At 35.7% G+C, this 18,387-nt stretch overlaps 1 protein-coding gene across 1 annotated transcript in view; it reads left to right on the forward strand.

The window, feature by feature from the left end:
* The window catches only part of FSIP2 (fibrous sheath interacting protein 2), a 126,941-nt gene that overhangs the window by 960 nt on the left and 107,594 nt on the right, over nt 1-18,387 (forward strand). The window contains exons 3-7 of the mRNA XM_057551396.1: nt 2,929-3,090; nt 3,784-3,873; nt 5,136-5,275; nt 6,373-6,514; nt 6,993-7,103. Coding sequence (XP_057407379.1) covers nt 2,929-3,090; nt 3,784-3,873; nt 5,136-5,275; nt 6,373-6,514; nt 6,993-7,103 — 645 coding nt within the window. The remainder of the gene's footprint in view (nt 1-2,928; nt 3,091-3,783; nt 3,874-5,135; nt 5,276-6,372; nt 6,515-6,992; nt 7,104-18,387) is intronic.

Genomic DNA, 18,387 nt, shown 5'->3' on the forward strand with positions numbered 1-18,387 from the left:
CTCATTACAGAACACCTCTCTTTGTTTTGAGCTGAATTCTGTTTCACACACGAAGTGCGAAAAAGAGTAGAGTTGAAATGAATTAAAGTGTTTAGTCCTTTAACCTCACTTTAGGAAAACAAGGCTCTGTCTCCCTAAGGAGACTCCGTGATTTGCCCCAGCCTCCCCATCCAGTCTTTTCTCCAGTGCAGAGCCTCTGCTTTTTCTAGTTGGGGTCTTTTATACCTACTCACACAGACCATGTTAATACTTCTGGGACTTTGTTCACCTTGCCTCCCAAACCTGGCATACCCTTTGCTCTTCTCCTCAACTCCCAAATCTTACTGGGTTATAGTGTATACTGCCCTCAAACTCTTTCATGTTTTTAGTCCTCAGTGCGACCCCCTCTCTCAAACCTCCCCATTCCTTGATTCAGTACTTAACACTGAAGGAGGTTCAATACATTCTTTTTGAGCAGTTGCTTTGATCAGTATTGCAAAAAATTCTACAAGGAAGAATTCTGAGTTACCCCCTTACTCATCTAGTATTTATGATGTCATCAGAAATGAGTAGGGGCCCTTCATATTTGATACTTGCCTAATAAACATGATTTCTTAAAGTAAATTTTGTTTTTGGAAAATACATAATTTCCCTTTTTAAAAAGAAATCTCTTCTACTAGAATACAGCAAGTTAACTAAAAATATGCCAACCTCACACAATTTGACTAAGTCATATACACACAAACCAGCTTTCCTAAAGCATGCCTGAAACCTATATCACTCCTTTTTATTATGTAAACTTAGCCCTGTCTTCTGTCTGCTTCCTCAAATATTGTTTGCTGTATTACCATTTTCTTGTCAAATAATAATTCACTTGTCAACTACTTTTTAAAAAGATGTTCTCTGTTCTTTATTACATTCATTTTCCCCCAAACTCTTCATTTAATCATAATTAGGCCCAATTTCCCTGAAGACTGACTTTGTACTGAAAGAAAAAGAAGGATATCAATCTCCTCAATGAAGTAGTGCTTTATATTTACACTTTTAGTTGTTTCTTTCCAATTATTTTAATCGACAACAGATGGGTTACCCTGACACTAATAAATAGGTTTGTATTGGGTTGCCCAAAAAGTTCATTCAGGTTTTTCGGTAAGATGTTACTGAAAAACCCGAACGAACTTTTTGGGCAACCCAATATGAAAGGTGTTCTTTGTTTACAGATCACTAGTCCAGGGCTGGTTTTGAGAAACATAGGCCATCAAAGCTAAAATTCAACATCTAAAAGAAGTTGACAGCTAAACATCAACATCTAAAAGAAACAATCCACTCCTTGACTCATGATTTTTGACTATTTCCCTTACAGGAAAGATATGAACTTCTTATCTGGTCTCACTGAATTTAAGACATTGACCTATAGAATTCCCTTTTTTTTTTTTCTTGCCTTCTCAGGGAAGCTTTGGTAATTAGGGAATTCTACGTTACAACTTAGACCGCTTGGAAGAGATTAAAGTCTGGTATTAAGCAAGTGGTCAGAAACTTACCAGGAAGCTTTTAAATGGATAAGGAACACTACTAGCGTCCTATCAGGTTCCCCAGTCTCCCCTTCTGTCAACATAAGAAGAATCCTCATACTTACCTTGAGGGAGCTCTTTTTAGGGTCCCAACCCAGGCTCCTTAGTGTTCAGAATCTGATTGAGGTGGCTACCTCCAGACAGAACACAGACTGAGCACAAATAGGTACCTCCAGACAGTTCTGGATTGATGCACAATGTGTGGGGTCATATATATTGAATTAGATGCCTGCAGACAGGGCATGTGCTCTCAGGTTTGCCACATCTCCCACACATTCCAACTGCCTTTCACTTGAGCCAATTCCTGCTTTGACATCACTTTAGACTAAAATTTCTGTTGTTCTGGCCAAGAAAACCTAGAGGAAAGCACAAAGATAGGATGCAAGGACAACATTTGGACGACTTCCACACCTGCTTCCATCCTCTACTTTTTCCCTTTCAGAGGTTCTCCCATTACCCATTATCACCATCCTGCTATTGAAAAATTTTTGAAAAATGGACTAAGTACTCACATCCCCCCCAAAATTTTAAACCCCCTCACTTTGTAATGTTTTAACTTACAGATGAGATTAAATAATTCATCTGCTTCCTCTAAAGTAACAGATATAGCAATATGACTATTAGCTGATATTTTCCTTCTTTTATATGTTAATGACTACTTCATAAGGTTGTATTTGGTCTTTACACATATGGAGAAACCTCAATCCCTATCAGTATCCTTCATAATTGGTTCTTCAATATGTTGAACTGTATAATATAGACCTTGAATTTTTTCCAGACTGTAGTGCTCAGAAATCATTGGGTTTCTTGTGTTAGATAAGACCTCAAAATACAGTAACTCTTTAATTCATCATCTTTAACATCTGAGTTTTACTGCTATTTTTTGTCAGAGTTGTTTCAATGAATCTTTGTGAAAGATTTTCTATTTTCCTTCATTTTCAGATTATTGAGATATAATCATGATAATTGATATTATCCCTTTATCCTTCTAATGCAGTGCCTTGATCTGGAAGAGGGAGGAGAAAAAGGGAGAATCTTAGTATTAGCTTTATACATTAAAAACAAATTTTATCCTATTCCCTTTCTTTTCCTTTCCTCCTCCATTTTCTAGCTTTGGGTCAGGAGCTGATGGAGATGGGGGGGTGGATTAATTGAGTGAGGGTGGATTTTTAGAATAATTCAGGTCAGTGAAGAAAAGAGGTAGGGATGAGCAATTAACATTACCCATTCCAAATTCTTCTATTGCTGGTTTTTCCCCACTTCACATTCTTCTTGCATGCTTTATTTTCAGTGAACAATCTGGTGTTTTAATAGGTTGATATTAAAAGTAAAATTCATTAATTGTATGTTTATAATATGTTTAAATCTATGTTTGCAGCTTTTCCGACCTTCTTATGGTTTTAACCTGACTGATCCCTATTGTCGACTTTTGGAAAACCAATATAAAAGTCTCCATGATCCACATTTAAGAGCCTACCATAAGCGTAAAGACATCTTGAGGAGATTAAAGAAAGGTGGCTACATCACCAGCAATAATAGAGTGAGTTGAAGATAATTTCTTTTTAATCATTGAAAACCTCCAAGACTTGGTATAAGCTTGCTTCTGTACCTCACTGGGTGACCTATATCACCTTTAACTTGGTCATAAGAGATACTTAATGGAAAAGTCCATAAATTATTCAGTATTTGGATCAAAGGAAATCGGACAACAGTTGTTTTCTAAGTGAAACTAGTTTCTCATTTACCTTTTTTCTTTGTAATATCAAAAGATGATTACCAAATAATTTGAGGATATACAAATAATTTTCCCAACTGTATCATAGTCCTCTTTCTCTGTCTCTAATGGCATGTATGCTTGTCAAGGATTATGTCCCGTATACTTTTTAAAAACTTTAGACAAAATAAGAACCTAGCAAAATCAGCCTGATAGAGTCCTGATAGACTCTATTCTTATTGGGGTTGAACATTATTATTACATTGGTATTTTAATAGCTCCAGTTGTGTGTAGTCAATTCCTTATCATGGCATAAGTCATATTAATAAAGTAATGTTATTTGGATAACAGTTTCCTATTGATTAACAATTTTTAGAGAGCTATTACTTACAAAATTGTTAGTAATTTATTACTTGATATCAAAATGTCATTTTTGCTCTGGAAAGTAATTGCTTTGATTTTAAAATATTTGTATTTATATATTTTTGTTGTTATTATTGTTTTGTATTTTTTTTTTAGATTGTATGTACCTTGAGGGAATTGAATAAGTACAGGCAATATCTTACCAGTTTAAAATTGGACTTTGAAAGAAACTATATAAGAGAACAGGTAAGTTAAATACTTAAATTTGGTTTTTTTACATAGAGTTTGGAAGAAAGGTTTGTATACAAAGTATTTTCTTATAATATTTTACCTTGAATTTTGATAACTTAATTTTTCCAAGTAAAAATTTAGAGCAGTAGTAAATAATATTTTGAGGTTGATATTTTGTGCCAAGAGAAGGAAAGGGACCAAGTCATCTATTAACATGCCAGTAGTAGCTGACAAAATTTAGTAATTAAATTACTACTCAGATGTGTCCCTTCTACGTGAGCTGGGACCAATGGGAAGAGTCCATTGTAGTAGCAAGATTCTTAAGCTGGAAACCAAAACAGCTTAAGTAACAGGAGAGGAACAATATGAATAGTTATAACATCCTAAAGGTGACTCAAAGAACATGTGCACTGTATGTTTGTACCCACACACATGTGGCTGTGTCCATACAGTAAAAAATGTCCTTAAAGGTGAAGTGGAATGATTGGTACAGAGTGAGTGGGTAAAGTTAGTGACTTCCTTTCACATTTTCACTCAAAGTTTGTGTGAGAGTGTGTGCACGTGTGTGCCTGCGTGAGTGAATTCAGGCGTTAGAGTCAAGAGAGTTGGGTAAAAATGAGAAAGGTGCTCATATATGTACTTTTACAAGTTTATGTTCTAAGGTCAAGAGAGTTGTATAGAAATGAGGATGACTCCCCAGTACTTTTAAGTGTTCTATATTTCCTCCCATTTCCTCCTCTGTGCCTACAGTTTCTCCTCTGCTTCTTCCATTTTTCTAAATTTCTTCAGAATGGGTAGAAAAATAAGCTGAAATATTTATCGTTTATTTTCAGAGAGAGAAATCTTTACTTTAGTTCAGTTGTCCATGTCTGCTGTGGATTCAAAATAGATTTAAATGCAGTTAGGGACTTCCCTGGCAGTCCAGTGGTTAAGACTTCACCTTCCAATGCAGGGGGTGTGGGTTCAATCCCTGGTCCGGGAGCTAGGATCCCACATGCCTCAGGGCCAAAAAACTAAAAACAAAAGCAATATTGTAACAAATTCAGTAAAGACTTTAAAAATGGTCCACATCAAAAAAAATCTTTAAAAAAAAAAAAAGATTTAAATACAGTTAGAATTAGTTATTTACAAAGTATGGGAATTTTACTAAATGCTAAATATGAAAAAGGCATATCAAAAGACAGTTTTCTAGGAAATGTTTTAAAAATTTTATGTACACATATATACACACATATACATACATATACATATATATGATACACACTTTTTCTTAATAGAAAATGCTTGCAAAACAAGTAGATAAACTACAGGAAGACAATCAAATACCTGGACGTTCTGATGTTGCACAGTTCCAAAATTGGTTGTTACAGGAGGGCACCCCATCTATTAAGGACCGGGAACGATTAATAAGGCACAGGTGAGATTGAAGTTAATGCATATTTTATGTATATAATGTGGACCCAAATAAGTTGCAAAATACTACAAATAATTGATGGTAGGAAATTTTTTAAAGTACTGGATGCTATTTAACTCCACTCTTTCAGTGTGGAGAGGAAGGGAGATCAAGAAGTACAGGAATTGGAAACTTGGGTGCCAAGGCTAAAGATGAATTTCTATTAGAGAAGATAGAGTTTCTGGGAGTCCAAGAGGTAATCCAAGCTGATAACTGAAGAATTAATCAAATCCAAAATCCTTCCTATAGTAGGAGATGGTGGGAAAGTATCTTTAGCACATGCCTCTAATAATAGTTTTTTATGGGTCTTCTTTAAGCGCTGACAGCATTAAGTTTGAGGAAATTAATGCAAAGTCAAAAAAGGAGGTTTGGTATAACTTTATCTAATACTAGTATAAACATGCATTATCTCAAAAAAAAACAAAAAAACTGCAAGCTCTTTAGATATTATCTACTTACATTCAATCATTACCTTTCCATGGTCAAGACCATTTCTTAGTATAGTTCTTTCCTCCTCCTCTATTAAGGTGAGAAATTAAGCTGCATTACCTGATTTTATGTTCCATGGTAGTTCCATAATACAGATTGACATACCAGAGACCCAGACTATAGATGCAAGATTTGTTCAAGGCCTTATAAATTACAAGGGGCTCAACACACATCTTTTCTAAGGAAATTCAAATCTGATTTTTTCCAGATTTGAAGTCAGTGTTTCAGTTATTTCAGTCTTCTTCGCAAACTCATGTTCCTAAGCCTATTGTGAATATGTACTGTACAAAATGTTTTTAATCAGTCTGCTCCACATTTTATCATTGTCTTGGCCATAACAACAGATTCTTATATATATAGTAGGGAGATCTGTATAATGAATAAAATATAGTGAGTTCATGGGTCAGGCTGGCTTAAAGTCCATGAACAGAGCTGATAGAAAAACAGTTAAATTCCTGTAGCTCAAGAAATAAAAAGCAAGAAAGGAAGTAGTTTTGGACTATCAAAGCAGATTATGCCATAATAAGGAAAACTCCCAATTCACCTTCACTTACATTTTCATTTTTACTTAGATATTTGGATATGATAAGTAGAGAATTAGAACATCTTGAGCACACAGCAGAAGAGCAACGCCTAATCCAGATGGATAGAGAAGAAAGACGACAGCGGGAACACACAAGAAGAAAACTTAGTCTTCGTAGAAAAATTGAAGAGGTGAGAGACAACAAATTTAAAATATTGAGAGAAAACTTGCGTACAGTTATTTCATTTGTAAATAATTTGAGCTGTCCATCATACTTCTTAAAGTCATTTCAAGTCTAAGCATTTTACCCACATTGATCTTTCTTCATAGCTATGATATGCATGTTGTTACATAAAATGAGAATGACAACACAAACTACATATATGAGCTAATATCTGCTCTTAAAGTGATGATGGTGAAAGTTACTAGATACTGTTTAACTCTCCTATAGTCCTCAGTGTGGAAAGGCAAAAATTTTAAATTTAGCTTTAGTTAAAAATAACCATCCCTGCATTCCTAATAGGAGTGCAGTGAAGAAAGCACATTCTAAAGCCAACGTATGACTTCAGTTACGCTTGACCTGATTTCTGTTAGGCTCTTGACTTGTTCTAACTTGCTTGTTGGTTTATTGTGAATACATACTGAATACAGTAACATCGTGCTCTTTAGGAATGGAAGACAAAAGAGATGTTACTTCTAACAAGGATCGGAGAAGATGTTAAAAGAGAAGCTAGGATAGAGGAACAACGGCGTAAAAGCAGAGAAGAGAGTGACAGGAAGGTAGGGTGAGCTTTAACCTCTAATTGGGGCTGTTTGAGGACAAGCTTTTGATAGTTTTGATTTTTGAATGTAGTTCACTTTGTGAGATGATAGAATAGTTACCCCAAATGATTTGTATTATACAGAACTGCAAGTTATAAAAATTTTTGCTATATTTTGGTCATATTGCAACCATAATATAAAAAGTACTTCTCTATTTTTTGATATAACTACTTTTGACTTTATCTCACACCATAAACTACACTTGTAATTCCTATAGAAAAAAATGACATAACTGATTGTTTTTCTTAGAATCAGAATTTCTTGGAGAAAGTTCTCAATTTTTCCCCACCAGTTAATTTTTTTAGAGTAACTGTTTTGAACCTTAAATAATATGTAATATTTTATGATTTAGAGTATAAATCAGTATAAAAAGAAAGAAAATTCATTTGTAATCCCAGCACCACCCTATTTATTGGTATACATACACACACAACTACATACACATACATTGCATAATATTTCCATGAATATTTATATATTGCAATAAATAAATTCATGTTATTGTTCCTTATAGGCTGTTTTGTAGACTGCTTTTTCATTTAACGAAATAACATTGACAACTCTTCATGTCAATAAATATTAACCTAAAATAATCTAATCTAAATGATTATTTTAGGTAGTATGTTGTTGACAAACCTATATGTAAGTGTAAGATTTACATAATTTGGTTATACTGCTATCTACTGCTATATAATTTTTTAAATATTGGAAATTGAAATATGTTGGTAATCTTTTATTCTACCCTTCATACATGTACCTTTAAGTATTGTCAGGGACTCATTACCCATATGGCAAGCTCAGCTTATTCTAATTTACTATAATTATTATTTTCTAGTATTTAATTTTTCACCACTTTTTTATTGGAGTATAGTTGATTTACAACATTGTTAGTTTTCAGGTGTACAGCAAAGTGGTTCAGTTATACATGTACATATATTCGTTCTTTTTTAGATTCTTTTCTCATATAGGTTATCACAGAATATTGAGTAGAGTACCCTGTGCTATACACTAGGTCCTTGTTGGTTATCTATCTTATATATAGTAGTGTGTGTGTATTCATCCCAAGCTTCTGATTTATCCCTTCCCCCACCACGTTTCCCCTTTGGTTACGCATAAGTTTGTTTTCGATATCTGTAGGTCTGTTTCTGTTTTGTAAATAAGTTCATTTGTTTCTTATTTTTTTAATTAGATTCCACATATGAGTTATATCACATGATATTTGTCTTTCTCTTTCTGACTTCACTTAGTATGATAATCTCTAGGTCCATCCATGTTGCTGCAGATGGCATTATTTCATTTTTTTATGGCAGAGTAATATTCTATTGTATATATGTACCACATCTTCTTTATCCATTCCTCTGTCGATGGATGTTTAAGTTGCTTCCGTGTTTTGTCTACTGTAAATAGTGCTGCAGCGCACACTGGGGTGTATGTATTCTTTTAGATTATAGTTTTCTCTGGATATGTGGCCAGGAGGGGGATTGCTGGATCATATTGGATTGCTGGATCAAAAATAGAGTCATAGTTCTATTTTTAGTTTTTTAAGGAACCTCCATACTGTTCTCCATAGTGGTTGTACCAGTTTACATTCCCACCAACAATGTAGGAGGGTTCCCTTTTCTCCATACCCTCTCCAGAATTTATTGTTTGTAGATTTTTTTTTTTTTTTGATTGATTGATTGATTGATTGATTGATTGATTTTGGCTGTGTTGGGTCTTCGTTTCTGTGCGAGGGCTTTCTCCAGTTGTGGCAAGCGGGGGCCACTCTTCATCGCGATGCGCGGGCCTCTCACCGCCGCGGCCTCTCTCGCCGCGGAGCACAGGCTCCAGACGCGCAGGCTCAGCAGTTGTGGCTCACGGGCCCAGCCGCTCCGCGGCATGTGGGATCTTCCCAGGCCAGGGCTCGAACCCGTGTCCCCTGCATTAGCAGGCAGACTCTCAACCACTGCGCCACCAGGGAAGCCCTGTTTGTAGATTTTTTGATGGCCATTCTGACCAGTGTGAGGTGATGTCTCATTGTAGTTTTGATTTGCATTTCTCTAATAATTAGTGATGTTGAGCATCTTTTCATGTGCTTTTTGGCCATATGTATGTCTTCTTTGGAGAAATGTCTATTTAGATCTTCTGCCCATTTTTTGATTGGGTTGTTTCTTTGTTTTGACATAGAGCTGCATGAACTGTTTGTATATTTTGGAGATTAATCCCTTGTCGATCACTTCATTTGCAAATATTTTCTCCCATTACAAGACTTGTCTATTCATTTTATTTATGGTTTCCTTTGCTGTGCAGCTTTTAAGTTTAATTAGGTCCCATTTGTTTATTTTTGTTTTTATTTTCATTACTCTAGGAGGTGGATCAAAAAGATATTGCTGCAATTTATGTCAAAGAGTGTTCTGCCTATGATTTCCTCTAAGAGTTTTATAATGTCCGACCTTACATTTAGGTCTTTGATCCATTTTGAGTTTATTTTTGTGTATCGTGTTAGAGAGTGTTCTAATTTCACTCTTTGACGTGTAGCAACAGCATGCCCTAGGTTTCCTCTTAATTTTTGCCTGATCACATTTGCTTTTCAAGGAGTCTTGGCCAATTTTAGTGACATCTAGTGCAGTGGATCAAATTATGGCACTGGGAGTGTCCATTAAACATGACCACTGATGGTAGGCATGGTAACACCACAGGCTACCTGAGGCATCTTAATGGCAGAGCTATTTGAATTATTGATATTTCCAATGTAGCTATTCTAAATTGTCTTTTTTGAATCATGTTTTAATATGAGAGGTTTTCAATTCATTTGTATGTGTTTAATATATTTATATTTTTTGCTTTCAGATTTGATATTATCTGTATTTTTACTCCAATTTATGTGCTTAAGTTACAGGGCTGTCAAAAACTTTTAAGAGATCTGTCTTAGCTTCTTTTTCAAAAATCAGTTGTATTAGTCTAAATTTACTCCTTTTCTGCTCTTTGCCCTATTTGTCTATTATACTGCCTTGATTATTATACCTTTAATAATTGTTTAAATCAGTAATGTTAGCCTTCCAAGTTTGTTTTTCTATTTTGAAGTTGTTTTGGTTAAACTAAGCCCTTTACATTTCTGTGTAAATTTTAAAAGCATCTTGTCAATTTCTGCCAAGAAATTTTGCTGAGATTTTGATTGGAGTTGTATTGACTCTGTAGGTCAGTTTGGGCAGAATTGATCTTTTGATAATACTGGGTCTTCCAACTCATGAACCAAATACCTCTCTCCATTTATTTAGGTTTTCTTAATTTTTCTTCTCGTGTACTCATGTAATTTGAAGTGTACAGCTCTTACACATCTTTTGCTAGATTCATCCCTATGTATTTCATGATTTATGCTATTGTAATTTGTATTTTTAATTTCAAATTCCAATTGAGGTTAGGATATAGAAAAACAATTTTTAATATTCATTTCGTATCTTGTATTGATAAAAACACTTATTAGTTCTAGTTGTTTTATTCTAGGTACCAGTCGATATTCTACATGAATGATCATGTTGCTACAAATAAAAGTAGTTTAACTTCTCATTGAACACAGATGCCTTTTTATTTCCTTTTCTTGCCTGACTGCACTGACTAGAACCTCCAGTATTATGTAGAATAGAAACAATTTTAATGGACGTTACTATCAAATTTTTTTTTGTCCTATCTTGCCTCTCTACAGACATAATAGGCTGCTTGACACTGTACCAGACTTCACTGATATGCTTTTCATTTTGTAATTTTTAAATTGAAATATAGTCAGTGTACAATATTATGTTAGTTTCAGGTGTATTACATAATGATTTGACATTTGCATACATTATAAAATGATCACCACAATAAGTCTAGTAATCCTCTGTCCTTATACAAAGTTATTATGATATTATTGACCATATTCCCTATGCTATATATTTTGTCCTTGTGATTCATTTATTATATAACTTGAGGTTTGCACCTCTTAATTCCCTACATCTATTTCACCCACTTCCCACCCCCTCCCTTCTGGAAACCACCTGTTTCTTCTCTGTATCTGAATCTGTTTTATTTTGTTGTTGTTGTTCGTTTTATTTTTTAGATGCTACACGTGATATGCAGTATTTGTCTTACTCTGACTTATTTCACTTAGCTATAATATCCTCTAGTTCATCCATGTTGTCACAAATGGCAAGATTTCATATTTTTAATGGCTGAGTAATATTCCATTGTGTGTGTGACCACATCTTCTTTATCCTTTCGGCTATGGATGGACACTTAGGTTGCTTCCATATCCTGGCTACTGTTAATAATGCTGCAGTGAACACTGGGGTGCATGTATCTTTTGTATTAGTGTTTGTATTTCCTTTGGTTAAATACCCAGAAGTGAAATTCCTGGGTCATATGGTAGCTCTATTTTTAATTTTTTGAGGAGTTTCCATACTGTTTTCCGTAGTGGCTGCTACCATCTAATAATTTAAAATCCTACCAACAGTGCCTTGAGGGTTGCCTTTTCTCCACATCCTCACCATTTGTTATTAGTTGTCTTTTTAATGATAGCCATTCTGGCAAGGGTGAGGTGGTAACTTATTGTGATTTTGATTTGCATTTCCCTGAAGATTAGTCATGTTGAGCAAGTCCTCTGACCATTTTTAAGTTGGCTTGTTTTTTTGTTTGTTTTTTTTGTTTTTGATGAGTTGTAAGATTCTGTTGTGTATTTTGGATATTAACCCTTTATCGGGTGTATCGTTTGCAAATATCTTCTCCCATTCAGTAAGCTGCCTTTTGTTTTGCCAATAGTCTACATGTCCGAAAACGTTTTAGTTTGTTGGAATCCCATTTGTTTATCTTTGCTTTTGTTTTCCTTGCCTGAGGCGATAGATCAAAGTAATAATAATAATGCTAACATCAATGTCAAAGAGCATACTGCCCGTTTTCCCCTAGGAGTTTATTGGTTTGGGGTCTTACATTTAAGTCTTTAATCCAATTTTGAATTTGTTTTTGTATATGGTATGAGAAAGTAAATAAGTTTGATCCTTTCCCTGTAGCTGTCCAGTTTTCCCAGCACCACTTATTGAAGAAGCTGTCTTTTCCCTGTTGTATATTCATGCCTCCTTTATTGTAGATTAATTGACCATATAAGTGTGGGTTTATTTCTGGGCTCTCTTCTGTTCCAGTGATATATGTGTCTGCTTTGGTGTCAGCTCCATACTGCTTTGAACTGTAGCTCTGTAGTATACTTTGAAATCAGGAACCACGATTTTGGTTATCTTTCTCAAGATTGTTTCGGTTCTTCGGGGTCTTTTGTGTTTTCATACCAATTTTAGAATTATTTGTTTTAGTTCTAAAAAATGCCATTGGTTAGGGTTAGGGATTACATTGAATCTATATATTGCCTTGGGTAATATGGTCATTTTAACAATATTAATTCTTCCAATTCATGAGCACAGTATATCTTCCCATTTGTCTTCAGTTTATTTCATTAATGTCTTATAGTTTTCAAGTATAAGTCTCTTACCTCCTTTGTTAGAGTTATTCCTAGGTATTGTATTCTTTTTGATGCAACTGTAAATGTGATTCTTAATTTCTCTTTCTGATAGCTCATTGTTAGTGTGTAGAAACAGGACAGATTTCTGTATATTAATTTTGTATCCTGCAACTTTACTGAATTCATTTACTAGTTCTAATAACTTTGGGGGGCATCTCTAGGATTTTCTATATATAGTATCATGCCATCTGCAAACAGACAGTTTTACATCTTCCTTTCCAATTTGGATGCATTTTATTACTTTTCTTGTCTGATTGCCATGGCTAGGACTTCCAATACTATATTCAAGAAAAGTGGTGAGATGGGGCATCCTTGTCTTATTCCTGATCTTAGAGGAAATGCTTTCAGTTTTTCACCATTGAGTATGATGTTGACTGTAGGTTTGTCACAAAGGGTCTTTATTATGTTGAGGTATGCTTCCTCTGTACCCGCTTTGTGGAGAGTTTTTTTTTTTTTTATCATAAATGGATGTTGAATTTTGTCAAAACTTTTTTCTGCATCTATGGAGAAAATCATATGATTTTTCTTCAGACTGTTAATGTGGTGTATCACATAGATTGATTTGCAGATATTGAACCATTCTTATACCCCTGGGATAAATCCCACTTGATTGTGGTGTGTGATCCTTATAATGTATTGTCAAGTTCTGACTTCTAATATTTTGTTGAGGATTTTTACATCTTAGGTTCACCAGTGATAATGACCTGTAATTTCCCTTTTTTGTGGTGTCTTTGTCTTGTTTCAGTATCAGGGTGATGCTGGTCTCCTAGAATGAGTTTAGAAGACCCTTCCTTCCTCTTTGATATTTTGGAATAGTTTGAGAATAGGTGTTAACTCTTCTTTAAATATTGGTAGAATTCACCAGTGAAGCCCTCAGTTCCTGCTGGTTAAACTTCATTACTGGTAATTGGTTTGTTCATATTTTCCTCCCAATTCAGTCTTGGGAGATTGTACATTTCTGGGAATGTATATTTCTTCTAGGTTGTATATTTTATTGGCATATAATTGTTCATAATAATCTCTTATCCTTTGTATTTCTGTGGTGTTGGTTGTAACTTCTTCTTTTTCATTTCTGATTTATTTATTTGGGCTCTCTCTTTTTTGATGAGTCTGGCTAAAGGTTTATCAATTCTGTTTATCTTTTCAAAGAACCAGCTCTTAGTTTCATTGATTTTTTCCACCTTTTTTTTTTTTTAGTCTTTATTCCATTTATTCTGCTCTGATCATTATGACTTCTTTCCTTCTACTAACTCTGAGTTTTGTTTGTTCTTTTTCTAATTCTGTTAGGTGTGGGTTAGGTTCTTTATTTGAGAATTTTTTTGTTTCCTGAGGTAAGCTTATATTGCTATAAACTTCCTTCTTAGAACTGCTTTTGCTGTGTCCCATAGATTTTGGATCATTGTGTTTCTATTTTCTTTTGTTTCCAGGTATGTTTAGTTTGATTTCTTCAGTGACCCGTTGGTTGGTTAGTAGCATGTTGTCTAGCCTCTACATATTTGTGTTTTTTACAGGTTTTTTTCTTGTGGTGATTTCTTTGTGGTCAGAAAAGATGCTTGATATGATTTCAGTCTTCTTAAACTTATTTAGACTTGTTTTGTAGCCTAACATGTGATTGATCTATGCTGGAGAATGTCCCATGTGTACTTGAAAAGAATGTGTATTCTGCTGCTTTACAATGGAATGTTATATGTATATATAAAATCCATTGGGTCTAATGTGTTATTTAAGGCTAGTGTTTCCTTATTGATTTTCTGTCTGGATGATCTATCTATTGATGTAAGTGGAGTGTTATTGTCCCCTATTATTATTGTGTTACTGTCAATTTCTCCCTTTATGTTTGTTAACATTTACTTTGTGTATTTAGGTGCTCCTCTGTTGGCTACATAGATATTTACAATTGTTATATCTTCCTGGATCAATCCTTTTATCATTATGTAATATCCTTCCTTGTTTCTTGTCACAGTCTTTGTTTTAAAGTCTATTTTGTCTGATAAAAGTACTGCTACCCCAGATTTTGTATGGAGTACTTTTTTCATCCCCTTAACTTTCAGTTTGTGTGTCTTTAGATCTGAAGTGAGTCACTTGTAAGCAGCATATATATGGGTCTTGTTTTTGTATTCATTCAGCCACTCTGTCATTTGATTGGAACATTTAGTCCATTTACATTTAAAGCAGTTATTGATATGTATGTACTTAATGCCATTTTGTTCATTGATTTGTGGTTGTTTTGTAGTTCTTTTACATTCCTTTAATCTTTTTCTCTCTTCCATTGTGACTTGATGAGTATCTTTAATATTATGCTTGGATTTGTTTCTCTTTTTTGTGTGTTTTATTATACATTTTTGGTTTGTGGTTACTGGGAGGTTCATGTGTAAAAACCCATATATATATATATATGATTATTTTAGTTGATTATCTCTTAGATTCAAATGCATTCTAGCAACCCTACATTTTTACTCTCCCCTCCACTTTTAATGTTTTGATATATTATATTTTACATCTTTTTGTTTTATGTATCCCTTAACTACTTATAGTGGATATAGATGATTTTACCACTTTTGTCTTTTAACTTTCCTACTAACTTTATAAGTGGTTGATCCACTGCCTTTATTGTATGCTTGCCTTTACCAATGAGATTTTTCCTTTTGTGTTTTTCATATTTCTAGTTGTGCTATTTTCTGCTTAGAGAAGTCCCTTTCACATTTCTTGTAAAGCCAGTTTAGTGGTGCTGAACTCTTAGCTTTTGCTTATCTACAAAACTTATGAGCTGTCCTTCAAATGTGAATGATAGTCTTGCCAGGTATTCTTGGTTATAGTTTTCCCTTTTACACTTTGAATATTTTGTGCCACTCTTTTCTGGTCTGCAAAATTTCTGCTGAAAAGTTAGCTCAGAGTCTTATGTGAGTCACCTTGTACATAACTAGTTGCTTTTCTCCTGCTGCTTTTACAATTCCTTCTTTAATTTTTGCCAATTTAATTATAATGTGTCTTGGTGTGGACCTCTTTGGGTTGATCTTGATTGCGTTTCTTTGTGCTTCCTGGACCTGAATGTCTGTTTTCTCTCTCAGGTTAGACAAGTTTTCATCTATTTCTTCAAATAAGTTCTCGGTCCCTTTCCCCCTCTCTTCTCCTTCTGGGACCCCTGTAATGCAAATGATAGTGTGGTTGATGTCCAGAGATGTCTTAAACTCTCCTTATTTTGTTTAACTCTTTTTTTTCTTTTTTCTGTTCAGCTTGGGTGATTCCAACTACTCTGTCTTCCGGTTCACCAATCTGTTCCTCTGTATCAGCTAATCTGTTGATTCCTTCTAGTGTATATTTTTTTTAATTTTTATTTATTTATTTATTTATTTATGGCTGTGTTGGGTCTTCATCCATGTGCGAGGGCCCTCTCTAGTTGCGGCAAGTGGGGGCCACTCTTCATCGTGGTGCACGGGCCTCTCACCATCGTGGCCTCTCTCGTTGCGGAGCACAGGCTCCAGACGCGCAGGCTCAGCAATTGTGGCTCACGGGCCCAGTTGCTCCACGGCACGTGGGATCCTCCCAGACCAGGGCTCAAACCCGTGTCCCCTGCACCGGCAGGCAGATGCTCAACCACTGCGCCACCAGGGAAGCCCCCCTTCTAGTGTATTTTTAATTTTAGTTATTGTATTATTCAGTTCTGTTTGATTCTTCTTTATGTTTTCTAACTCTTGTTGAACTTCTCACTGGTTCATCCATCTTCTTCTGTGTTCCTTGAGCATGTTTATGACCATTGCCTTGAACTCAATTTTATCAGGTAGATTGTTTATCTCCACTTTATTTAGTTCTTTTTCTGAAGTTTTGTTTTTGTTTGGAACATATTGCTCTCTCTCCTCATTTTGCCTAATTCTTTGTGTTTATTTCTGTGTATTAGGTAGATTGGTTACATTTCCCAATCTCGAAGAAGTGTCCTTATGTAGGTACCATCCTGTGACCCCCAGCAGCGCACTCCCCTCTGGTCATGAGAGCTCTATGCTCTAGGGGTGTCCCCTATAGGGGCTGCAGGGGCCCTTCTGTTGCTTCTGCAGTTGCAGGGCTGACTACTTCGTTGTGCTGGTAGGCAGGGCTGGCCCCTGGTCTGGTTGGCTGCCAGGCCATGCCTCATGTGATGGCTGCCTGCCCACTGGTGGACATAGCTGGGTCCTGGTGCAGCTGGTTACAAGGCCCAGGGGGTCCCATGTCTCGTGCCAGCCAACTGGTGGGCAAGACATGTCCTGGTAAGGCTGGCTATGGGGCCTGTGGTGGCTGGGTTAGGAACTAGTCACCTGTTGGGAGATGGTGGGTCACAGTGAGTCTGGTTGTATGGCCCAGGTGGATCCCAGGACTGGTGCCAGCTCCCTGGTGAGAAGATCATCCCCCAGTGCTAATAAGCTAGAGGGAGGACTCCAAAATGGCACTTACCAGCACTGGTGTCTTCATAGTAGAACAAGCCTCCCAAAATGGCTACCACCAGCATCTCCATCTCCAGAGGGAATGCCAGCTGCCTCCTATCTCTCCAGGAATCTCTCCAAGATGAACAAGTTGGTCTGACCCAGGCTTCTTTCAACTTACTGCCTCTGTGCTGGGACTTATAACATGTGAGATTTACATGTGCCCTTTAAGAACAGAGTCACTATTTCCTACAGCCCTCTGGTTCTCCCATACACAAGCCCTGCTGACCTTCAAAGCCAGATATTCTTGTGGTTCGTCTTCTTGGTGCAGGACCCCCTGGCTGGGGAGCCTGATGTTGAGCTTGGACCTCTTTCTCCTTGGGAAGAACCTCTGCAATTGTGATTATCCTCTTGTGGGTCACCTACCCCAAGGTGTGGCTCTTGACTATACCTCACCTCTTCCTCTCCTACCCATCTCATTGTGGTTACTTCTTTATATCTTTAGTTGTGGAAAATCTTTTCTGCTAGTCTTCATGTCATTCTCACAGTTGCTCTGGAGATAGTTTTAATTTTGGTGTGCCCATGGAAGGAGGTGAGCTCAGGGTCTTCCTACTCTGCCATCTTGGCCACAGCCTCTCATTTTGTAATTTTTTTTTTTCTCTCAGTGTTTCGTTTTAGATGGTTTCTTTTTTCTGAACACGTATTAATTAATCTCTTTCCCTGCAATATCTACTCTGCCATTAATTCATCCATTGCATTACTCATCTCACACATTAAAAAAAAAATTGATTTGGGCCCTTTTTATATCTTCCGTGTCTCTTGTTTACCTTGTAAATATATGGAATGTAGTTATGTTTGTTTTTTTTTAATTCAAGTATAGTTAATTTACAAGTCGTGTTAGGTTCAAGTGTGCAACAGTGATTCAGTTGTACATATATAGGTATATATAGATAGATGCTTTTTCTGATTCTTTTCCATTATAGGTTATTACAAGATACTGCATATAGTTCCCTGTGCTATACAGCAGGCCTTTGTTGTTTACCTATTTTATATATAGTAGTGTGTGTATGTTAATCCCAAACTCCTAATTTATCTCTCCACCCACTCCCTGCTATCCCCTTTGGTAACCATAAGTTTGTTTTCTATGTCTGTTGAGTCTATTGTTGCTTTGTAAATAAGTTCATTTGTATCATTTTCTTAGATTCCACATATAAGTGATATATGATATTTGTCTTTCTCTGACTTACTTCACTTATGTGATGATCTCTAAGTCCATCCATGTTGCTGCAAATGGCATTATGTAATTCTTTTTTATGGCTGAGTAATATTC

The sequence above is a fragment of the Balaenoptera acutorostrata genome, chromosome 8, assembly GCF_949987535.1.
Source record: "Balaenoptera acutorostrata chromosome 8, mBalAcu1.1, whole genome shotgun sequence".
Taxonomy (NCBI): Eukaryota; Metazoa; Chordata; class Mammalia; order Artiodactyla; family Balaenopteridae; genus Balaenoptera; species Balaenoptera acutorostrata.